Genomic DNA, 24,868 nt, shown 5'->3' with positions numbered 1-24,868 from the left:
TGACCCTGGAGAAGGGGATCAGAGCGAGTCCTGGCAGGTGGGCTAGCGGTAAACCCCCGGCAGTGAGAGGTTTGGTGAGGGACAGGGCTGGTGGGGCCTCCTGGAGGCGGTGGCCGACGTGGAAGGTGTCTGCAGTGAGGGGGAGACTGAGGTGAATGCGATTTCTGGAAGGAAAAGTGGGCATCGGTGTGAAAGTTTCCCACTGGGCAAGAAGGATGGTGGCGGGTGGTTCTGGCTTTGCAGAGACCTCGATGGCACAGTGAAATACACCTGGTTTGCCTGGTTCAGATAGCTGGGGCAGGAGGTGAGAGATGAGGTGCTCTCTGGGCTGTCATGGTGGTTTTTTTGATATTTCCAGGTGTTTGAGTGGTGGTGGCCTTCTTCCAAGGCTGGCAGAGCCTTTTTACTCCCCTTCCTCTCTTTTCTCCACCTCCCAGTCCACTTCCCTCTGAATACACCCTCAGTCATTTCCCTGAGCTGTTGTGGTTAAAGGCCTCCCCAGCTAGGCTGACGAGTTAGTGGTTGGTGAGGCCTGCCTGCAGACTACTTCTTTTTTTCTTTTTTTTTTTTTTTTTTTAATAACCCCTTTTTTTTTAATGCCCTGCCTGTTGATTCTCATGCAGAGTGCGAACATGGCTATGCCTCGACCTTCCCCTCAGTTCCAGGTCCTGGACTACAAGACCCAAAGCCCACACGGAGGCTGAGCCGGGCAAGAAAACACAGCGGCAGTGGCAGCAATGCAAGTATTGCCAACAGGTATGATGCGGACAGGAAAGCGTGGGATGCAGGGCTGGCCGGGAGGATGAAGCTGGGGAAGAAAGCTGGAGGCAGAGGAGTGAAAATAACCCTGTGGGGAAAATGGGAAGAGCCAGCACAGGGGGATTCAGAGCTGGGACATAAAAGTACAGCGTCCATTCTGGATCCGTAGCCCTGAGAGCAGAAGGGACACAGGGGAGCTGTATCTGAAGTGGCACTGCCAGCTGACTCTGTGCCAAGGCTCAGATGCTGCAGAGGGAAGGGGAATAGGGAGATCTGTTCATAGGGGTTAGGGAGGAGGTAGGCAATAGCTATTTCCATTGTATACAGCTGATGTCTTTGCAACCCAGAAGTCACTGCTTTTAAGGGACAGTGCACATGCAGCCTGGGTGCTTTGGGATTGTAATGACAGGCATGATTTGAAGCAAGGAAATGATGTTTTGAAACTGATCCCCTACAACAAATGGGAGAGAGGGAGATGACTGGCTGCTATGTACAACGTGTTAAAAATTCAGTTCAGAAAATGAAGCTGTCTTTCACTCTGCCTTCCAGGGCAGCGGGATTTCCCAGATTTCCGATTGCTTGGTAATTGTAGAACTTCATGGTTTTGACACCTATCTTACTATACAATGACATGTTTCTTGGTTTCTTAAATCTAGAAGAGACAACAGGATTAAACCTATCGCTTGGTGCTGTGGTAGAATCTGCTTCTCCCCTCTCATTCCTGTTTTTTTTGTTTTGTTTTTGTTGCCTTCTGTAGAATTGTTCAGACCTTGTTGAGACCTGGGATAGAAAAACTTCAGAAACATGAAGTATAACTTTGAAAAAGCAATGGCAATCTTGTTTTTACTGCACCAAGGCCTGTGCAATCCATAAAATGGTGGCAGGTGGCTCAGGTGATTAAAGCTTTCTTAAGGCCATTGGGAAGGACCTGTAAAGGCCTAAGGGAAAGGTGCCTTTGCTTGCAGTGATTCTGCTTCGGCAGCATTTGATAATAAAGGTTGTTTGAAGAGATGTTAGGACACCTTGCTGTGGGGAAGTTTTCTTCATCAGGATCAGCATATCCTGAGCTGTTTGTATGCTGCATATTTGTATTTGTTTCCCTCCTTCATCCAGCCTCTCCTGATTTCAGGGCAGTTATAGCCCTTTACTGTTTCCCATGAACCAAAGTCCCAAATACCAGTGACTTTGTGTTGGGAAGTGATGGCAAATGCTGAATTGTGATTTGTATTTTTCCCTCTAGGTTTCTCACATACTATTTTTCCATCCCACACCTCTTTCTCTCAAAGGCCTTTGTCATGGCAACCTGCCCTTCTCCAGAGGAGTGCTGGAAGCACATCCCCCTCAGGAGCTCCTTAACACCGAATCCAGCAGCCTGTAGGCTAGAGAGGGATGCAGAGCACTCCCTGTCCCTGGGGCCTAGGTGCTCAGCATGCCCTGCTGGCACAGAGCCCCCAGGCACAGCTCTCACGGGGCACCTTTCTGTGCTGAGACCAGCCTGCTGGGCCATTTAGCATGACAGGCTGAATATATTGATGTGAAGGGAATGGCAACAGAAGCAGAAAAGGTACTTTCTAGTCTCATTTAAAACCTTTGTTATACAAGGAATACTGAGGCCAAACTGAATCTTTAGAGTGAGTGTGTTAGCTAGTGCGTTGCCTCCCATGCTTGTTTTGGACTCAGGGAGTGACCAGTGTCAGGTTGGCTCCAGGCAGAGACCAGAGCAGGTCTTTTGGGGTGCTCAGACCTTACGTGCACGGTTGGAAGTGGAAGTTTCTCTTAACACGAGTCATAGCAGCTTGTACTTGCTGTAGGAGATAGCAGGCCTTCCAGATGGCTGCAGTGCTGGGAAGTGACAACTGTGAAGTTCAGGGTGCCTCCAAATTCACTGCAGTGTGTTTTGTGTGATGCTGAGTATAGCATCAGCCTTGTTTAAGGAAGGCTCTGTATCATCCCTTCCTGTTAAAATCAAAGGAACAATTCAGTAAGTCCTGTCTAGTGGAGTTTGAATGGACTTTGAATTAAATATCAAACCCTTGATGAGGGGCAAAACTTACATTTCATGTGTGGACAAGAGATTTTCTTGGGTTGCTTTTGTTTCAAACTGTTTCATTAGTGTAGAGAAATTATGCATTTAGATCTTGAGCAGATCTTGTTTAAAAGCCTTTAAAATTGTCTCTCAAGCAACCCTGACAAAGCACAGTTTTGTTTATTTTTTTTTCTTCTACTCATATATTTTTAGAAATTGACAGGTGTGCCTTGTTGCTGGACCTTACTGGACCAAATAATCCATGATTCTGTGGTGCAGGGTATTTAAAGAGCCTAGATGCTCATTAATTTGTAGTTTAAATTCAGGCATTTCCCTTCAGCATTTGCAGCCCAGACATGACAGCTATTTATTCCTAACAGGCTCTGTGCTGTCATGGCACAGACACCCAGAAAGTTCTGAGGAACAGGCTGCCCAGCTCTGGGTGGCAATGGTGGAGCAAGTCTTATTCTTATAGAACTATGATGATCACCTAGTCCCAGCAAAATAATTTTTTTCTACCCAAAACAGGGGTGTGCAGATAAGAGGGAAAACATTGCTTCATTATTTCTAGTTTACATGATGTATTTTTAAAGAACAGTATTTTGGCTAAGGTTCTCTGTTCTTACGTCTGTCGCACTTGTGCAACCAACAGCATGCAGATTGCTGCAGAGGGTTCCCCTGTGCAATCCTCAGGGCGTTATCTGTGTGTATGTGTAGTGTTTCACCTGGGTATTTTGAAGACCTAGTATTACAAGCTGTGAGTTAAAACCTGAATATATTTAAAAATATGTAGTCTTGCTTTAGTCAGGGATATTTAGGTACTGAAAATCACCCACCTGCAAAAATATGTGGAAAATCGTAGTCATTGTGACCTGGAGTTCATAATAAGCAAGTGAAACTTTTTTTTTTTAAAAAAAAATCTCATTTAACGCATAGCTAAAAGCAAAAACCCAAGCAAATCAATTAGCCAACCCGTATTAAATTAGAATTTAATTTTGCCTCTTCTTTTAATTTGCTCTTGACAAAAGTATCTTCTGGGTTTTGGACTGGGGTGAAAAATTAGTAGAGATTTATTGTAACATACAGTATCGTTTGTTTAATGTTCATTCCTTCTGAAGACATTTCTGGGACAGAAGCTGAGTTCTGAGAACTTACTAGAGAAGTGAAGTAGTCCATGCTGGTAGTACAGTTCCGTGGGTACGTTGTTGCATGCGATGTCACTGGAAACTGCTCTTACGGACTCTACATACGCAGTTCTAAATAGACCCAGTTATTTGAAAGGTTCATTATCGTTTATTAGGATTAGACTGGTTTGATATTTATATGTTTTGGAAATAATTGAGAAGACTTTTTAATCAATTTAAATTGTTGTGTCAGCAGGAAATAAAATGAACAACAGAGATGTTAAATGATCCCCCCCCCCCCAATACAGTCAGTTTAATGAAGTTAAGATTTATAATGGAATCTGAAATGAGGTTGCAATATTAGATTGTCATTTGTGTTTTGTTTTTATTTAGACTCTCAGGCATGTAGAAAAGCCTGTGATTTTTTGGTGTGATCCTGGGAATATGCCAGGCACCCTCCCGGTGGTGCTAGGAGCCCTCAGCTCTCCCGGGAGGCCTGTGTTGTTAAGGGCACTCAAAGAATCTATTGCTTAGTTCCATGGGGGAGGGTTTGATTTCTGTCCAGTTTCTTTTTCCTTTCATTTTCCTGTCTTCCCATTATCCTCCCTTGTGTCTGAGGCTGCTTCCCAAGGGCCTTTCAGACATCTACAGTCTGGTAGCAGGTTGCCTGCAGAGCTTGGAATCAGCAGCTGTAATGGGCATGGTAAGGCATTTTGGACATGGTATCTTGAAAATCTGGGTTTCTTTGCCCTTCTGGCTATTCTAGTGATGCAGCTCCTCATCTTCTCTGTTGCAGTGTCCTCTGCCCCATTTGAAACTTTTTTTTCCCCACTTCTAAACCCCATCCCATGGTTTGGTGCTGAATCTTCTCTGTAGCCCTCCATTCTCATAACCCTTGAAGTTGTTTCTTGAGGGTCGGGACGCGGACTGTGCTATTAAACCCTCAGGTACTCTCGGCTTTAAGCTTAATTTGCTCCCAGTGTCCCTGAGCAAGGATTAAGGGGGTGGGGTGGGGGGAATGACAGGTGGGTGTGCATTAGGTACCTCATGTGCTTTAAGTGATGGCTTCATGTGCCACAGGTTCACAGACACTGGTGCAGAAGCTGAAAGGATGTGGCATGCGTAGCTGCAAGTCAGCCTTGGCTGGCTGGTGCACAAGAAGGCCTGATTTACCAGAACAGCAGTGCTGTGCAGCTGTACTTCACTGTGCAGGGGAGGAGTAGGGGGGCTGGTGAACACTTGCTTAAGCACAGTTTTAAATATATCTTTTCTGTCAGAGGAAGTTCACTGTTCCCCCATTGTGCTGATAACAGTACCTGGCAATTTTCAGTCCTTTCTACGGCCTCTGGGGTTAGGACAGTGATGTAATTCTGATTTTATTGGGGAAGAGGAGGTGCAGGAGGTTGAATGCTTTGCCTATTTTCTGTAAGGAATTCCTGAAAGAGCAAATCACTGTGTCAGCCTGTGTTGGTCTACTTGTCTGCACAACGCCCTTACCCCTTTCTTCATGTCCCAGAGAGCTGGTCTCTGAGGCTGCTTGTTGACAGCTTTGCTGCTTCTTAGCCTCTCTCAGTTGTTACTTGTTTCTGGATGATACTTTGTTTGCTTGTGGGCTTTTTGTTTTGTTTTGTTTTGTTTTTTTCTGCTTGCTCTCACACTGGATCACACCTTACTCCACAGCTAGTGGGAGTTGAGTTTTGACTTTCTGTGTGTAGGTGGATTAGAATCTGGCCCTTGTGTATGTAATATGCTGGGGATAGAGACTGCTTTCTGTCTCAAGCCTTGTAGTGCCAGGGAGCTCTATTCATGGCTCAGGGCTTGGCTTTGCTTCATAGAGTACAAATCCACATGTGTAAAACAGAGAATGGATGAGATTTGCTGTGCCATGTTTTGATTTATGCCACGTTTTGATAATGTACAAACAGTGTGATTACTATCTGGAATCTTCATGCTGCTGCTGAGTTTTTGACTAGAAATAGTTGTAGAGGAGATCTTGCCTTCCACTACAGAGTATATACAGATATACTAGTTAATTTTTCAAGAGAGGAAAACTGGACAAGGCTGAGCTGTTAAGGATTGCTTCTTTGTTAGGGATGTTGAGAGGGACTGGTCAGCAGTAATGACTATAGTTAGATGTGAGCATGACTTCTCTTTGAGAAAGCATAATGACAATTGGAGTGTTAAACTGGGAAAATGGATTGCTGGTTCATGCATGAGAGGTATATCAGCCTGGGTTAAAATCCCACTATCTTCTATAGGTTTGTACTGGAATACAGTTGATCAGAGCAAGTTGACAGGTAGGGCTGTACTTAAATAACTGTTTGGCCTCAGCATATCCCATCTGCCCATTTGATGGAATTGGCCCCAATGCATTCTGCAAGTGTAGACAAGCAAGTTGCAGTGATGCTGGAATTTCTGAACCTGCTGGCACTAAGTTGTGCCTCTTCTTGTCTCTGCTGATCTATGTCGGAAGCTGATATCATGCCAATGATTTGGGCAAAAAAAGTATACCCCATGTAGGCGAGGTTTTGTATGCAGTGTCTTCTTGGTGATGCTTGGCTTTGCAGGACAACTGGCAGGTTACCAGGCAAGACACAGGCAGTGAGGGTGAACCTGGCAAATGGCATGAGAAGCATAAACCCGGCTCCCTGGGGAGGAATGAGGCCTCCAGAAGTGCTAGGACTGAGGTAGCAGTTTCCATGGGGGAACACACTGTGTTCCCCTTTGTCACCCTGTTTATTTTATAGCCCTCCAAGTGAAATGATCCTGCAGAACTGCAGTTCCTGCTTTCCTTTGTGTATTAGTAATATAGCCACGCATAGGGAGACCTGAGTGGCAGGGAGTCTGCAGAAACCCATGATTCTGGGCTGAATTTATACTTGGATGCCTTTGGGAAGTGTAAAATGCAATTTGTGGTCTCTTTAGACTGTCTGAGTTGTGCAGAGAGGCTTTTGTGTAAACCAGAAGCAGGCCCAGTTGTTGATGTTATCTGCAACTTAGCTATAATTCACTGCTGCAGCATCTGTCTGCTGTGAATTGTCACTCTCTGTGGCTGAAGGCTCATGATCCTTCTGTCCTCCTGGATTTGGAGGAAGCCTCTACAGGAGCATGCTGTTATGCAGCAGTGGGACTGTTAGTCAGGGCTTATGCTTTTCATGTTGCAGCACTCTGTCCAGGTAGAGCTGTACTGCAGCTGCCCCGGGCTGATTTACATCACTGATAGCAGTGTTGGCGCAGTGACAAGAAACTTCAGATTTTGATTCTTAAGTTGTTAGTCCCACCTTCTAGAGAGATTTGGTGCCCTGGGATGGTGGGGAGGATACTTGGGCCAGACCTGGTCATCTCTTCTTGGAATTCCCTCATTTTCTCTTCCCATCATATTCAGCGTACAGCCAGTTCTCTGGTTTAAGTAGTATTCCTCATCTGTCAGGTGTTTTGTTTTCTTTCACTTCTCACCACCTTTGTATCTTTTCTGTGTAATGCCTCATCCACAACATATGCAGTGATTTATCCTTCATGCTTTTGTTTAACCTGACCTGATCTTTTGCTTGACAGTGAATTGGTTGTCATCTGTAATGTTGTTTCCATCTGCTCCCCTGTTTGTAGGTAAGACTGACTTTTTCCTTTCTCGCTCCTGGCTGAGTTTTTAAATCCTTTTCTCTTTCTGACCCAAACAGACCAGTTCATCTCATGCTGGTGAGTTAATTGTCTTGCTTTTTGGAGCTCCTGCTGTTGATCATCTCCTGATCTCTTCTGACAAACTTCTGCCCAAATTCAAAGACTGGCTTCTGTTTGTTCTCCTCTTGAGAGTGTTGGCCTCTACTCCCTACCCGCTTTGAAACAACAAAGATAGGATTTGTTTTTGTTGACTTATTTTGGGCTCTCTTGATCAGAGGCTGTGGGTCTCTGGGGCTGTGCACTTGGCTGGCCTTTGCCTGGATCTCTTCTCTATGAGGCACTGTCTTGTTGATCAGCTCAGAGGGAACAGGCCTGCTTTTTCCATCGTGCTGGATATATTCCCATCTCATTTCTTTGCTCCCTACTGTACTTCCATTCTTTGATATGAAAGTGATTTCACTTCAGTTCTGTTGCTTTATGAATCCAGTTTGAAGTAGCCTATATGATTTCCAACATCATCTTAATTACTTGTTTATACTTGGTTGCTTGCTTGTCACAGAGCAAGCATGTGGACTGAGAGCAGTTTTTTCCCCTCAGTTTTGATTAAAGTTCCTCTGCATAAAATAGTCGATTATTTTCTGAGCACTTCTCATTCATCTCTTTTGCATCTGTTACACTGTCAAGAAGGGAGAAGTTACGGGAAAGGACAAATGACACTGGGATTGCAGTTGAAACTGTTACTCCAGTGGTCATTGCCCAGGTGCTTGGGCAGCTGGAAAGCAATGGATAAACATGGTGAGGTAACATGGCACTAGTTCAGGTTTGTCTTTAACAGTTAGGCTACAAACTGCAGCAGTTCGTGAACTGCTTCAGAAGTAGTTTGGCCATCTGGGAGCAGTGGGAGGTAGCCACCTCACTGCCTTCATGTTAGTTGCTACTGCTTGTGAGCCAGAAATGTACGAACAGAAGAAATCGGAGTTCTTCCATTTTTCACAGATCTCCCAGGTGCTAGATGAGTGTGTCCCTGTTCACAAAATAAAACCCAAGACAATTGGACATCTGGGTTCTTTTCCTGATGTTCTTTCAGCCCGTGTAAGTCTTTGTGCCTCAGTTTCCCTAATACAGTGTGTTGCTAACAGTAGTGTTAATGTATTTTCCTGCTTTCAAGTATATTTCCCCTCCCTTTATCTCCAGGCACAGTATTGCAGCAATATAGTTGTAACATGAGAGATAACTAACAAGTCTAAATAGAAGTGAAGAAAGTCTGGGCTGGCCCACAGCCATACAAATGCCATCAGTTTCTTTTTAAACAAAGTGGGTTTCAGTCAGGTGGTGTTTACTCAAAAAGCCTCATTTTCTCCAGTGCATATGAAGGCAGTTTCTTCAGGTCAGAAGATGTGTGTTGCAGAGAAGTACGTGTTCCCCAAGCAGACTGCTGCTCTGCAGATGACATTGCTAAGGCTATTTCTGGATATGACCATCTTCCTTGAAAGGGTAATGTTATGTGTGGGAAGAAGCATGGTATAGGGCAAAGGGCTGGCATGCTGAGCCCTTGGATCATTTCTTGAGTCTGCTGCCGAAAGGCTGCAAGATCTGGGCATGTCAGATGACCTACATGGGTCCTACCATCTGTACATTACATGGTTCTCACCATCTGTACATTGGGGTAATGTGCATGCTTTTCTAATCCTGTTTTCAGGAAGCAGAATCGGTGTTTTGGAGCTTGTGGCAGTTTTAAAGATGATGAGACTTAGGATCCTACGTTTTCTAGGCAGATTTGAAAATTGCCTTCTCTGTCTTTATTGTCTTCCTGTGAGTCACTGCAGTCTCTCTGCTGTGCAGGTACCAGCAACTATGATACTGGTTATTGGTGTGGCCTTGGAAGAGACTGAGTCCCTGACCATGCAGTGAGACTCATGGAGCATGCTGGAAGTCAGTGGGGCAGGGACTGCACAGAGCTTTCTGCAGTGTCAGGCGTTACCCTGCTCTGTCATATGCCTGAATATTCTACAGTGAAAATTCCATTAGCGGAGATATTAAGGTGATAGCAGGGGATGAATGAAGTTTGTGCCTCATTTTACTTAATTCATTTTGCTTCGAATGATCTGCTTATGATGCTCATGTAGGCAGGTTGTCCTTCCCAAGTAGCACTTGGGAGAGACCTGGGGAATATTGCATACCTGACATTAGTGTGAGGAAGTGTCTGTATTTTGCTGTCCTCATTCTGTGCCATGCTCTTCTCTGTTCATGGGGGAGCTTGGAGGGTGCCATGGTGAAGCTACCTGACATTTCTCCTCACCAGGTCATGGAAAACATGGTTTTGTCAATGCATTAAAAAAAAAAAAAAAAAGTGTCAAGAATCTATCTACGAGAAGCTCAAACTCCCTTGCGTCACAGATCATAGACAGGAATCTTGCCTTGGTTGAGGCAAATAATATACTCTTTCCTGACATGTGAGAATCTGCCTGAATTCAGCCAAATTCTAAATAATTATAGAAGATAGCAGCTGCTGCATGTCCGAGGGAGGTGGGCTAGGGTTTCTCTATTGAAGTGGCTAAGATACCTCCCAAAATGTACATACGTTGGCCTTTGTGTTTGATCTGTGTGGACGAGCACCTTCTGATGTGGTTAACTGTGGGCTGTGAAGGGAAGGAGGTGGTTTCTGAGGGACCTTTGCTCACTTGTCACAGAAGTAGAAGGCAGACGAATGGAGCAGTGAGTAGCATATTGGAGAACTCACTTCACTCCTAGCCCCTGTCAGCAGCCCTGTGTACATTCAGCAAGTCGCTTTCAGCCTGGCTTGTCATAGGAGATCCCCAAATATCTATTCCTCATATTGTGATTATTTTTTTTTCCAAGAGATGAGCCTGGGATCTGAGCTGCAGAAGTGCTGATGATGCACAGGGTGCCAGTGGGAGTTGTGCTTTGAACATGTAAAGTGGCCCAGAAAACCAGGCCCTTGGGGGTCCTAACAGAGGCACTCAGAGGTACAAGAAGCTGCAACTCTTGATTTCCATGTTTCTTAGCTTCCAGTTTGGAAAGCAAGGATGCTTGACAATAAATGTGCTTGTGAACTGCCTAGCCACTGCTCTCTGTGAGCCTGTCGAAGAGCCTGTATGGAAACCACCAGCTCTGTATTCCGAGCAGGGCTTGGCTTGAGGCCACACGTTGAACAATGAGGAGAAAACAAAATATTGAATAGCTGCTTGTTCAGCAAACCCAGTTCCTCTTGGCCGTGCAGGGCCCTGCGTGAGGGAGTATATGAGGTGGGGCAGTTTTCCCTTAGCGCTGGGGTCTAGGACCAGCCTCTATACGTAGGGTCTCAGGTGGTACAGGGGGAAGCCCACACCAGCACACTTGCTCTCAGCCTGTACGGTGGAGAGCAGAGCCAGCTGGGGACTTCTTTGCTATCCCCAGGTTGCAGTTCCTTCCCCACCTGAGGGGTATACCAGCTGCATCTATCAGATGAGTTTTATCAGTAAATTAATACTACTTTGCTCTTGGCTGCTGTTTTAGATTCTTCTCTGGCACCTCATACAGTGGTGTCTGAGAGTAGGGTTGGCCCACTTGGCAGACAGTGGGCAAGATATGAGGACTGGTTTAGGTTTGGGCTGTTGTTGGTTGGTTGTCTTTTTCCACTTTCCCACTTGCAGCTTACAATGATTATGTCATTTTTTCTGTCTTTCACCCAAGAATCATGTGGCACAAATGTCCTTGTTAGATGTCTTTCTGGGATGTCTGAGAAGAGCAACCCACTGAGACAAGCCTTATTCCTGGTGTTCAGGGAACCCAAGTTAAGTACCCTGCTCTGGCACAGGCTTTTTGTGTGATCTTGCGAAAATAACTTAGAATTTCTCTGTGTTGGTGTTGCCCCCTGCCCTGCATAAAAAGTCTTAGGGAAGAGTTAATTCCTAAAGTGTTGCAAACAGAAATAATGATTATGAGGAGCAGGTACGAAACTGAAAGGGGCTGTGTAAATGCTGTAGGTGGCTTTGAAGACGTCTACTTCTTCAGTGGATGTGTGCAGTGTATCTTTTAAAGTTGTTTTTGACTGAGTTTTGCAGGAGGCTTTCAGGATGCTGTGTAGAAACCCCCCAGGGGTAGGTAACTTTCTGCAGCTGTGAACTGCATGAAGGAGCTCTGTTCCCCTCATTAAAAAAAAAAAAAACCAACCAAAAAAACCCCAGACTACGGCCATTTCGTCTTTCCCAAAGATGAAACACAAACAGATGCCAGTATGGCTGTGTCCACTTCTCTGTTGAAGGTGGAGAATGTGAACTTTGGAAAAGGTCTGGATTATCCTGGGAAACCAGCTTTGGCCAGAGCCTTGGGAGGAATTGATACCATGTCCATCTAAGAACAACAGAAAAACTAGCCAGAGCTTGGGGCCAGGTTAATCTGTTGCATCTCTGTTGACATCAATGAGAAGGTAGAACAGTCTGTTCTGTCTCCCCACTTCAGTTCCTCATGGAGAAGCATTTATTCTGGATCTTGGGGCCAGACAGTGTAGGGGAGATCATGGAATAGTAATGACTACGATAACTTTTGTGTCTAGTATCACTTGGAAGGAAACCTTTTGTTAGATCAGCTGATATGCAAGGCTGAGGTGAGGCTCTTGTTAGACTTGAGGCTGGTACTTGCAAAGGGCATAGGAACGGCAGCAGAAGAACTTCTGCTCCAGCTATGCAATCTCCTTTTCAGCTGCATCCTGCTCCTCACTGCAGGAGCTCTTGGCAATGTTGAGTACCATAAGCTGCTGTACTGCTATGGCCTCTGTGCAGCCCTCTGAAAGCCAGGCTCCTAGGCCTCCCAGAGACCAGGTGGGTTCACAACTCCTTTAGAAACTCAGCCCTTGAGCATCTCCATCTGGGCAGAAAGATTTGACTCTTGCATAGCTATCATTTGTCTTGCCATTGGGCTGAAAGCCTCATACGGTGCTACTGGTAGAGCTTCTCCATAGGCTTCCCAGACTATGGCTTGTGCAGTTGGTTTCATAGACTACTTAGGGTGTTGATCTACTGCTACTTGAAAACCTGGCAGAACACTGGGGCTCTTCAGCCAGTAAGTTTTGTTTTGTGGACAAAGGTGGATTTAAAATTGAAAAAAGCTTCCTTTTCATTTGTTTTGTTTTGTGGGTCGTCTCTTTCCAATGGGAGTGATTTCTGAGGAAGAACTTGCATAAAAGAGCAAGCAGTAATGTAGTTCACTGGTTCCAGGAGGGTTGATTGATCTTGGCTTGGGGAATGGAAGAAGGCGTTTCCTGCAGGGGAATTTGGTGGCCAAGTGAATGGGTGTCAACAGAGCCGGAAGGTGGGAATGGTCTGTAAAATGAAGAAGAATGAGATTGTATGTGGTATCATAATGCTTAAGCAGCAGAGGGGGCTGAACCTGAGTCAAGTAAGACAGAAAGCAGTTGACTTGGGTCTGTGGCTGGATGTTCTCGCTGTTTTGCTATACTTGATACAGGTAACTGCGCATTAGTTTGCACAAGCTAATGGAATATTTCTTTTTTGAGTAATCTCTTGTTAAAGCAGAGTGGGGTGAGTGAATTTGGAGGAGAAATACTGGCTCTGTGTTTGCATCTAAGACATATATTGGAAGAAGTAATTTTTATTTCCCCTGTCCCCTTTACCTGGCAGTTTATGGCCAGCAGCATCACCTGACCCACCAGTATTTCTGTTGTGATGGAGATGGAGCTCTTGGCGTCCTGGGCTCCTCTGGAGTCAGGAACTGGTGCCAGATACAGACAGGAGGGTGACCAGCTACAAGGAGATGAGAGGCTCACTGGATCTAAATGCCATCTTGTATCACACAGGACAAGGACTCCGATTGCTGTGTTTTCCCAATAGAAAATAGTTACCTCACTAAACAGTCAAACCAAAATGCAGATATGCTGCAAATGCATTTGTTTGACTATTTATCAATATTAAATGTGTAAACCAGAAAGGTCAGTAGTGTTTAATGTCATGTGGCAACTTTGTGATTTTTAATTACAATAAAAAACCCAATGACAAATGAATTCAGTGCTCTTTAGAGCTTGTTCCTTCCTGATGCAGTTTGTTTTGTTGGCTTACCTGTGCTCAAGCAAAGTTTGGCTGCCTCTGCCATGGTAGGAGAGATTTTATTTAAATAAATGGGATGAAGTGACAAATTAGTTACAATGTCTCAGTCTCTGGGGGAATTTGGTGTAGCTTAATGCTTCAGCAACATCTTGTTACAGTGTTGGATGGCAAGGTTGCAGGGAGAAAAACAGTAACTGGCACAAAAAGGTTGTTGCATCTGACCTTAAAGCGACTGACAATTGCTACTTCCCTGTTCCTTCCTATTTTGTATGCAGTTTCAGGTATCTGGGGTAAAGAGTGATAAACTTCAGTTTCTTCTTTTTCAGTTTTTTGTTGTTTAAAATCTTGATGGGGACTGCTCTGCTGTTTTTGTTGTTTGCTTGGCTCTTTTATGTTAAGCTTCTAAAAATTTCTTGATCTTTTCCCAAGCTGTTCTCAAAATGTAGTCAGCAGGCTCCTCCTCCTAAAATCTAAAAACCCAGATTTTAGGAGTAGTTATCAGTTTGGGTGTGTTACATTTATTGTTAAAGAACTGACTGCTATAGAAACCTTATTTTTTAAATGAGAACCCTGCAGATGGCTTGTGCTTGAGCTCCTTTTAAATTGAAGCTGAGGTTTTGAGCAGTGCTTGGGTTTTTGTTTTCTTTTCTGAACATGTCTATACCTGTGTGGCTGTCATTTCAGCTTTACAGACGGGGACAAGGTCCTGCTTGCCCTGTCTGCCTGACAGTGGGGATGTGAGTTCCTCTGGTTTGTGGTCCGTGCTCAGCAGTAGCGTCCTGATTTCACTGGTCGACACAGGCTGTGACTATCAACAGCAGCAAAGCAACATCACACTGAATGCACCGATCCTTACTGTTGTAAAAGCAGAGTATTACAAGTAACCCTGAAATGTTCCCTTACTGCTGCAATAGTTACAGCTGTGGTGTTCATCCTGTACCCATAAAAAGCTGGTGATGGCGTACAAGGATGGAGCTTTGATTTCAGTCTGGTGATTCTCTCTAGGTTTTCACTTGATGATAAGACCAGCTCAGTTAAAGAGGTCCAGTTACATTTGTTTCTGTACCTGTTTAAAAGATTGTATTTTTTTTCCTGAATGTAGTATCAATAGAGGTTCCTGTACTTTTTTCCACTTCACTGACAGCATTGTCCTTGTTTAACTCCAAATAAATCTTAGTAACGTGTGCAACACAAAGACAAGGGGAGAAAATTAATCTCTAGATCAGGAGCTACAGAAAATGAAATGAATTATGAACAGAAGAGGGAGGGGATTTTTTCTGTATCTGTTGTCCAAGCAAAGGGAAACTGGCACAGAAAATGAGTTTGTGAATGGTGGTAGTGGTGCTCAGGTTTTGTTCCTATATTTAGATGAAAGCAAAAATAAAAACTTTTCCAAATATCCCCAGTAAGATTAAGAAAAGCATAGGTGGTAGGTAAGAGAAATAACATCCCCACAGGATTCATTCAGCATTTCTGAGATTCTTTCCTTTGCCTTCAGCTTCGGGGGGGGAGGGGGGGCAGCAGCATTGGGGTTTGTTTTTTTCCTTCCCACAGATATAGTTAAAAGTCACAGCGTAAATTTCCTGACTTGGTGAAAAGCCTGTGACCCCTCTCAGTTGTCTTGTTCATCAGAAGGCAGATAGGTAATAAAGAGTCTCCTGTGTGAGAGGAGTAGGGAGAACCTGCTGTTTTAATTTTGTGCACAGCAGTGGGCCAAACTTTGTTCTTTCATTGCTGGCCTTTATAATTGGCTCGATATAATACAGCAATTCAAGCCATTGCATATGTCTGGCTTTATAACTGCTAATGTCATAGCCAAGAAGAGTGCAAAGTCTCCTGCAGAAACATACAGTAAATAAGAACAATAAGTATGTTCCAAAGAACATACGGGCAGTAGCTTTAAAGGGCCTCAGCTCAGCCCTGTTGGGTTAATTTGCATCCAGGTTGCCTGGACAAATGGATTTTGTTGATTTAGACTCCATGGGGAACGTGGGTTTGATTTGGAGATTTTTCTGGACTACATGTTATGTTCATGTGTCTGATTCCTGGGAACCAGAATTAAGACATCCTCGCTTATCAGGAGGGAAGGATTTACTTTGGGAGTTTGCTCAGCTTTAGGAGTTTGGCCATAGTGTGCTTTGGCTGTAGAGTATCCCATATCCTCCTGCACAGGGTACCTTGCACAGACGTACGGTAACATTTTGTTTTTCCTCTGGCCACCCACAGCTCTCAGCCATGGCTAGCTAAGACTCATTTACCTTGTTTTTTGCAGACATCTGTGGTTTATTCGTCATCTTCAATGAGGTTCTAACACCTGTTAAGCGCTCCTCCTCCCTTTTTTTGGAGAAGCGTTTAATTATGACAGGGTTTCCCTTGGAGCACATCCTCCATTCAGTTCCCTAATTGTAGAATTCTCTGTGGGATTCTCCAGATGGGGGATAGAGGATAATCTTCTCAGAGCTCCGGAAGAAATGTGATGCCAAATTACAGAAAATAGATCCTTTTTATTAAGCTCTTGGGCTCCTTTTACTCTTATTTTAAGGTGACCTTCTGTTAAAGAGAAATGTTGGATAAATAGCTATCCTTTTTAAATAATCCTCAACAACCTTACCTGGGTTACTAATAACATCGTTAGACTAGAAATTCTGAAAGGATTTAAGCTTTTTTTGCCACTTGTGCTGTCATCACAGAGGCAAGGAGAATGAACTTGCCTGTTTCCCTTTTGTTTCTAGTTAGTCTCATTTTCAAGCTGCGAGCTCTGAATGAGGGAGTGCTGGCAGTGTGCTCGGTGTGGTGGGCAGGTATAAAGACAAAGCTCCATCCTTTGTCAAGTGGTCACAGTGCCACTTTATGGGTCACTTGCTTTGCTGCAAGCTGGTGCTGTGGTGATGCTGTTTCAGTCCCTGAGGGTTTTCTGGCATCCTGGAAGTGCCACCAATGTTTGCAAACATGGCAGTACTGGCCATCCTGTTTTGTGCCCAAGTGCTAGGCATATCTGGTTCTACTAAGTCTGTTAAATCTAGCACATGACCGCTGAAAGGCTTCAGGGGTTGTCCTTACAGAGCCAGTTCTTCTGGAAGGTTCCTGTGGATTTGAGGTGCATAAATTAATACTCCATGAGCTCCTGTGTTAGCAGATGATACCAATATTTTTACAGGGTGAACGGAGAAACCAAAGCACAAAGAAACCTAACTGCAGTCCTGTAATGGGTTGGTAGCAGGGCCAGAAGTAGTCTGGAAATGGCTGACTCTGGTCTCTTGTAGTCATTGCCTCTCCTCGGGATTTTTTGTGTGTTGAAGTTTCTAGGAAACTTTTTCTGTAGCACTAGTAAGCGTACCAGCTTTGCACATAGCAGGTAAATAACGGAGGGGAGGAATTGCTATTCAGCAGGGAGGCTGAAGTTATAGCTATAGAGTTTAATGTATGTTGTTGGTCGTCTTTATGCTGTGATACACAGCTGGAGCTGTGTACAGCTTGCAGCAATTGAACTTTGGTGCTGAAAGGTCAAAGGTGGCTAATCCAAATTTTTGTTTATCTTCCAGGTCTACGCACAATGAACTAGAAAAGAACCGGTAAGTAGCTAATGAGCTGAATTCTAAGAAATGCAAGCCTAGTGAGTGTAATGTGCTTTAACCTTACACATGCAGGTGCCGTTTGATCAGCTTAGAGAGCTGTGAAAGACCACACTGCATCACGTAGTTCTATAAGTTCGGGGGGGGGCGGGGGGGGGGGGGGGGGGAAGACACAAAAAGATCTGGAAAAGAAGCTTTGTTTTTGGTTGGGTTTTTTTCTCTCTCTGAAAAGGCAAGAAGTGACCCAGTTTTGGACTAATCTGTATGCGGAGTAAATACTGTTCTTCTCCTGACACAGTGAAATCTGATTGGGGCACTTTCCATACATGAGGTTGCTACGGGATCAGGTTTCTTGGGCCCTGGGTAATACGTGTTACCATGATCCAAAGGGCAGAGCCCTGTGCTGTACACCCTCTCCCTCCCACCCCGCTGCTGGGCTCTGATAGTCTGCAGCACAGAAGAAAATGCCATTGTCTAGAGGCTCAGAGGTCTGGCTAGCAGCGCTCCTGTGGAGACTGTCTTCTAACCTGTTTTAGGATTGTGCCTGTTTATCCTTGAATCTGAAGTTTTAGCAAGCCTTGCAGTTTTGTTGCTTGGCTAGCTCTTCTATATGACTCAACCCTTTTGTAACAGGAGTTAAAGTAAGATAAATACCATTGAGACAGGGGAGCTAGTTCACACACAGATCAGATTATCACCTTCCATTCAGGATGCTGTAGTTAAGTTTATAATGAAAACCCTGACACAACCTTATCTTGGCTCTTCTGTGGGATTTTAGGGGGGCTGGGGTTGGTGGTGTCTGTGTATTTTGTAGCTGATGGAACAAAGGCAGTGCTCTGGCCAGCTACTCCTATGAAGAAACCCCCAGGATGGGAAAACTGAGTTTTCAAATCAAATAGTTTGATCACCTCCTCTTAGCAGCCATCATTTAACAAGGAAGGACTACAAGGATGGCCAAAGATACAAGGAGGCTTCAAGCCAAGTGTGTATTACCATTCAGGCAAGATCTTCCCATGTAGCTTCAAGGGAATCAGAGCAGAGTACCTCATGCATCACGTTGCCCCCAAGTTTCCCCCATACCTGCCTCCCCCTGGCAGCAGCAGTGCTGGGAAGCAGCTTTGCCTTTGCATGGTGTGGGTGTTTTCTTCGAGGCTGTGCTTTTACCTCCTGGTAGCTTTGAGGATCTACAGAGTTGTCATGGTTGTGTCTTTCTGGGGTGATGCAGGGACATTTTTTTTATTTGGGTTATGTTGCTCCCTGAGTCTCAACCTTTCCAGTCCCAGGTTGAGCTGTGTTGAAAAGTTTTGGCTCCTGGGTTTTCCAGTGCGCTCTACAGTTTTATTTACTAATGAGGGAAAGAAAATGCAGTGCTTGGGACTGATCCAGAACGGATGGTGCTTTTTTCTCCATGACAACAGTAAACCATCACTAATTTTCAATGTGCTTGTTTGCATATCTAATTGTTACTGCAAACACTGCTTGCCCTCAGTACAGCCTTAAAGCAGAGCTGTCTCCATCTTTCCCTGTACCAACTGGTCTTCTCACGTTGGCCAGGTTTGCATGGATATGTGACCATCTTTTTCTACCCTCAGGCTTGTGGAGCAGGCAGTAAAGTTTCAAACTCTCTGTGGGTGAGATCTCAGCAGCTAGCGTTACATACTTATTGTCCAGCTAAGGACTGGCAAGTATTGATGGGTTTAGGATATGCCTGATACTGGCTATTTGTGTGAGTCGAGGAAGCTTCTGCCCTGATTCCCTGTCTTTAACTGAGGGCAGTAATGCTACCTTGGGTGGGGATATCGTGAGGATTGACTAGCCCTTTGAGATATGTACACATTACTAGTGAGAGGAGCATTGCTACCTGTGCTTCCCCTTACGCCACCTTCTTCTGAATGTTGACAAGCCGTTTGCTTGCTACAGAATTTGTCTTTGCATTCCCAGTTGATGTGATAGCTCACTCATCCTCTCCTTCCATCTCATTTATTCTCCCTAGTCCCTACCTGCTCCAGATTGGAGACTCCTAACCATCAGCCTTCTCAGCAAGGTCTTTCCTCCAGGGCTTCCCATTCTGAGGCACTGTATTCCAGGTCTGAGTCTCAGACATGGTTTTACAAGCCCTTGGTTTTCATCCTTCTGGGAAGGGCACACACTGGATGACATTGGGTGGTCTGTACAGAAAAAAATGCTTTATCTGGGATCTTTGATAGGGAGCCTGCTGCTTCTGGTTTGGGATTGTTTGTGTCTTAATGCAGGTACTATGGCCTGATCAGCTATGCACATCTGCAGACCCAGCTAGACCCTGTAGTGACTATGCTAGGTTTGCAGTGTTTGTTACCGACGATTTGGACAGTGAGTTTCATACCAGAAGCATTTATTTTCAAACTCCACAGCAGTGTTTTCTGAGTGAAGGGGATTGCTTCCCAGTTAGATTTTCACCATGTTTTATTTGCTGTGTCGTTAAGGTTGTCAGTGTCTCCAGACTTAACTGTTGCAAAGATAAAAGCCGTGATACTAATAGCTTTGTGGCTGGCAGGTGCTCATTTTCCCTATTATTTGAGATTATTCCTTTTGCATCTCACTGTTATCTCCATTATTGACATACAGTATAATTTTCAAAATTGTCCACTATTAGGTCTCTGACTCTGGGTTTTCCGTTCTCGTCTGTGAACAGCAGCCGCCTTATGTTCAGTTAAATTTTGTTTTAACCCATTCAACAATTACACAGTTTCTTTCAAGCAGTAGCAAGAGAATACTTGAAAACCAAAATGTTCTTCTCCTCCTTTTTGAATATGCAATTTAACTTGAACTAAATATTGCGGAGCTGATGATGTTTCAAAGTATCAAGATTAAGAATCTTGTACCCCTTTGATGTAAAAAAGTAACTAAAAATACATTGAAAAAAATTAAAACAATGTTTTAAGCTCCACTCCTTTATTTAGTCTTGAAATATTTCATGAACACTCCAGTGGTTCTGCTAAGGAGCAGTTTGATTTGGTACCAAATATTAGCTGTAATATTTAAGTGACTTTCTGCTTTGATTTGTTTGGGGTTTTTTAATCTGAAAAGATTGCAGTGACATTTATATAAGGGGCTTTGTTTGATTTATAAAAGATTAAAGTTAATTTATAGTTATTATCTGTCACTAATCCTCATGTTGGAAAATTGTTTGTGTTTTTTATTTAATGGGTATGTGTTTCAGTTTATCTCTGCCCAGAATGAGTCATAGCTTGCATTTAAACAAGAAACCAGTATTCTGCTTCTCATCTGCTGCAAGGTGTAACTAAACCAGAACTTTTTAGTCTTTTAACACACCTACCAAAAAACTTAAGCAACACCCCATCATTTTTTAAAAGAAAACATGATAAAGTGACTGAAAAGTGGCTGAAAGATGAACTTTGCTAGCGTAATATTTTCCTCAAAAAAGGATAATAAATAAAATTCAGGCTGAAGTTAAGAGATGTGTGATATACGGATATCAGAATTAACTGTTGTCTGTGAACGTTTTGGACACATACCAGTTTTGGAAGGATGTCGTCAGTGTGGTATTAAGAGAAGGTACACAGCACTGAGATAACTTTCCTGCTGCTCTGTGAAGTGGCAGTTCTGTTAGGCCAATATGGTGGTGGTGTCTGTCAGAAAAGTTGTATCTCCTGATAGAACACGATAGATGTTTGTAAAGCTGTTGATGAGGTTAAAAAATATATGGTTTTCTGTATATCCTAGATTGATCCATTTGGTTTTGGTGATGATTGCATTGTAATACAGCAGAAGGAAGACAAAGCTGAATAAATGGGTAAAGAATGAGTTATTAGGGCAGATTTTTCTTATGGTAACAATAATTTAGTTCAAAGAATAGATAGACTCAAGGAGGGAAAGAGACCGTGGGAGGATCACTGAAATTAGAATTTTCTGAAGATCTGAAGATCTCACAGAATTTGTGGCTCTGCAAAAAAAAAAAATTGAAATGAAAATGGACGAAATCTAAAGGATACAAAACTCCTTCTAAACCAAGTTGCTAAAGAGTTGTGTTTAGTGTAAAAGCACAGAGTGGTGTAAGATCCTTTTTCTCTGATAACTTTTGAGATGATCAGAAGCAAAATGAAGAACAGATAGCAATGGTCAAGTACTGTGTTTTTCAGCCTTTCTGACTGTTACCAGGAATCCCCGTCTATCTCCTGTGATTCCCCACCCATTCTCTCTTTAACATGACTTTATTGCAATAGTGTTTCTCCAAAACAGTTTCTCACGAAGAGCTGTTATGCTAGGTTGCATATTTGAGGTAGCAGGTGAGATAAAGGAAAAACTCTACTGAACATTTAGGAGAAAACCATGACCTGGGTCAGCTTGCACTAAAACATGGGGCCTTTTGAGGCTCTGCAGCAATTGTACAGTTTGGTTCTGTTTCTTTAGAACAGAACTTTCTTTTGCAAAATGCAAGAGAAGAGGGAGGGGAAAGCAGTTAACAAAGGGCATTTAAATAGTGCAGACATGCTGTCTAGGCTGAGAAAGGTAGCGGGAAGGGAAATGAAGGTGTAGTGAATCCTTGCTACTCTGAATAGATCTGGATGATTGTGCTTTTTGTAGCGCTATGTGTACTTGCCAAGGCAATCTGGTCAGTGTTTGTCTTGAACCAACTAATCAATGTGGTGTTGAGTTCAGTGCTATTCATCAGGAGAGCTGGAACAAGAAACTATTCCAGTAAATTTCATTTGGTCTTTGGAGTAGGCTTTGTTTTCATGTTAACTTCATGTAGCAAACATTGACAGTACATATTGTTTTCCTCATTAATAAAACTTGGAACCTGTGATGTTCCCTGCAGCAGTCAGTGTCCATGTATCTTTCTTTGACACATCCAAAGGTCAGAGCATGCACTGATCCAACTTGCTCCTTGTGGGAATTGTAGCTAAACACTCCTTGTCTCCATGGCCAGTACAGAAAAAGAGCTGGAGGTAGCTAGCTGTCTTCAACTGTTGCTTGTATGACAGATGTCTCCATTTTCTGCTGGGTCTAACGATTTTCAGCAGGGCTGAAGCATGTTCCTCTGGTTTAGATCTGGATAACTTACTATGCTGCTGTGCCTGTTTTTGCTTAACGTGGAGAGAGTAAAGCCTGTAGTTTGTGCAGTAAAGCTCTCGGAGAGGTGTTCTTTCCGGATATGTTCAGGCTCAGTCATTGTCATTTAGTGTAAGTCTGCCTTTTGCTATATTGCACTTATTTCTTTGCATTGCTCTGGGAACTTGCCAGTCAGATGCCATAAAACTGGGATTGGTCTCTGGCTGACACCACCACACTTGTTCATGCGAAGTGCCTCCTCGTGCAGAAGTAGCGTTTCGATTCACTTACAACTGAAAGTCTACAAAGGCTTTGTTTCACGTTGGCTGGGCAGCAGAACATTTTGAACTCTGAGTAAAGCTGCTGAAAAGGGACAGTTAGTCTCCATGCCAAAATTCAAAGGAAACAAAATGATCCTCACTTTGTTGGGAGTTCTTTAGTACTGCTTGTATTGGAATTGATAGTTTCAATATGATAGTTGGTTTTTTATTCAAACTGATACAGTGAAGAATGAATGCCTGCCTGCCTTCTTTTCTGCTCCCAGATCTCTGCACCTCCCTTATGAATCCAATAGCAGTTGGAGAAAGAAGAAGAAAAAGAACAATACTACTGTTTTGGATAAACTGTCACAAAGCAAAATGTTTTTGTCTCAACAATGTTGCACAATAAAATCACTGTTATAAGGCAGTTTTCAGAAACAGATACTTATCACAAAGCCCTTCTCAACTTAAGATGTGTTTTAGGGACGCTGTCTGATGTGTTTTTCTCCCATAGTGTAGAAAACTGTCAGTGCAGGCCCTGACATAATGATCTGATGCTAAGAATCCTTTCATCGTCTTGCCTCCCAGAAGGAAAACTTTAGAGGAAACCCCCATCTTGGAAAGAAACACTCTGCAGTCAGGCCTCCCCACTTACTGGCTGAGTTCCTTTATTCAGCATCCTGTACTTAAGATTTCCAGAGCTATGAATAGAAGAGGTATCAAATGGTGTGTTACTGGTTATTTACTGCTTTCAGGGAGCCAGGAGGGGGTCTGGTAGCTGCTGTGGATGTGTAATGAAAGCAGTCCTATGTACTTAGATGGTATCTGATTTGGAGTGCATCAGTTGCCAGCTTTGGTTCTTGAATCTCTTCCTTGCATCCTCAGATTTCTACTTAGGTGTGTTACTGCAGTTTACTTTGAGGCTCAACCCTCTCAGGTTCTGTATATTTATGGCTGTCCTGAAAAAAAATAAAAGAATGGATAAATTCCCTCTGTAATCAGTGAGCTTGGACGAGGGAAGAATCTGGCCCCAAGTAGGAAGTCAAGCATTCAGCATTCCTGGCTCAGTTTTCAGTCATGTCAGGGCTCTGCCCTTGTCATATCTCTCCCAAATTCATTTCTGGAGACTTTGCGGGGGGTGAGGGGTTTGGCCCTTTCCCCCCCCCCCCCCTTTCCTGGGGTGCTGTTTGAAGTGCCGAGAGCCAGAAATTCTAATGCAATAACTTTTCTTGATCAAGTGATTTAACGTTGCTCATGGGCCTGAAAGCATTACTAGCTGAAAGCCACTTGGGGAGTTTCTGTCTTAGAGAAGATGAGGTAATGGGAATATAATTTTTGAGACAGATTACCTGTTAACTACAAGTTTCAAGACTTTTTACTCTTGGGGCAGAAGCTGGAGTTATATGTGCTGATCTAGATCTGGCGCATGCATTGGGGGTGCTATAGCAACATAGCCCATGCAGACCTGTGATAACCAGAGGAAATACAGCGTAGGATAGGAAATACAGGCAAGAAACTTCCTCCTTCTCCTTTCTGTATGTGGCCCATTTTTACTAGAGTATCACAACTTTGAGAACCTGGAACCTTATGATATGCCAAGGAGGGAGAATGGGAAGAGTGAAACACCCCTATTTAACAGCTGTGGAGCAGAAACATACATGGATCCAGTGCCTGGACTAATAGGCATGCGGAAACAAGTTTGCGTTGACCCACTCCTTTGCTTCATTGATCCACATCTCCAGCCAGTTGCTTGCTTTTTCTCTCCATCACAAAAGTTTTTCCCTGTCCCACCTGGGATTCCTTCAGAACTTGATGCTTACTCCTTGTGTCCCCTTTGACATCCTCCCTGTCAGTGTTGCCCAGGGCCAGGCTGTGCTGCATGACACTGTCTTGGCACTGTTGTACCTTTTCCCATTGGAGAAGAGAAAAAGGGCACAAAGTGAAGGTACCTTTGCTGCTGTGGGTGGCTGGTGGGGCTAGGCAGTGTGGCCTAGCCCCTTGTTTTGGGTGCTGTGGTGGGTAATGCAGGCATTCATAGCCTTGTCTGGAAAATGAAAGCAAAGGGCTTCATCTCACAGTTGCTGTGGTTGTTCCCTGACTGCAAATGGTGCTGATCACCCCAAGCAGTTTGCAAAGCTGTGGGCAAACAGACCAGGCAGGCTTCCTCCCAAGCAGTGCATGTGATAACCATAAAACAATTAAATGGGCAATGTGCAACCAAGGGGCAGGAATTCTCCACCCGTGAAACCAGGTAACGTGGACAGGGCTAAGTCAGGGCCATGGCAGAACATAGCAGTAGATGGTATCATATACCTGCTTCCCTTTCTGTGTGCCTTAGGAGTTTGAATTTGTGTAGAAATACAGATAATTTCTACCTAGCACTCTTGGTGTTTGC

The 24,868-nt window shown here is 43.9% G+C and overlaps 1 protein-coding gene and 1 long non-coding RNA gene across 3 annotated transcripts in view; both read left to right on the top strand.

Moving 5' to 3' along the window:
- MXI1 (MAX interactor 1, dimerization protein) overlaps window positions 1-24,868 on the top strand; it is a 57,377-nt gene that overhangs the window by 10,537 nt on the left and 21,972 nt on the right. For both annotated transcript variants that reach the window (XM_055719725.1, XM_005443887.3), the window contains exons 2-3: window positions 624-756; window positions 17,132-17,161. In XM_055719725.1, the coding sequence (XP_055575700.1) occupies window positions 624-756; window positions 17,132-17,161 (163 nt within the window). The remainder of the gene's footprint in view (window positions 1-623; window positions 757-17,131; window positions 17,162-24,868) is intronic.
- On the top strand, window positions 9,029-13,546 carry LOC129736757 (uncharacterized). Its single transcript, XR_008733775.1, has 2 exons — window positions 9,029-12,347; window positions 13,167-13,546. It is a non-coding gene; the product is annotated as an uncharacterized LOC129736757 (long non-coding RNA).

Source organism: Falco cherrug, chromosome 9, assembly GCF_023634085.1.
Source record: "Falco cherrug isolate bFalChe1 chromosome 9, bFalChe1.pri, whole genome shotgun sequence".
Classification (NCBI taxonomy): domain Eukaryota; kingdom Metazoa; phylum Chordata; class Aves; order Falconiformes; family Falconidae; genus Falco; species Falco cherrug.
This window is presented reverse-complemented; position numbering and strand designations above follow the sequence as displayed.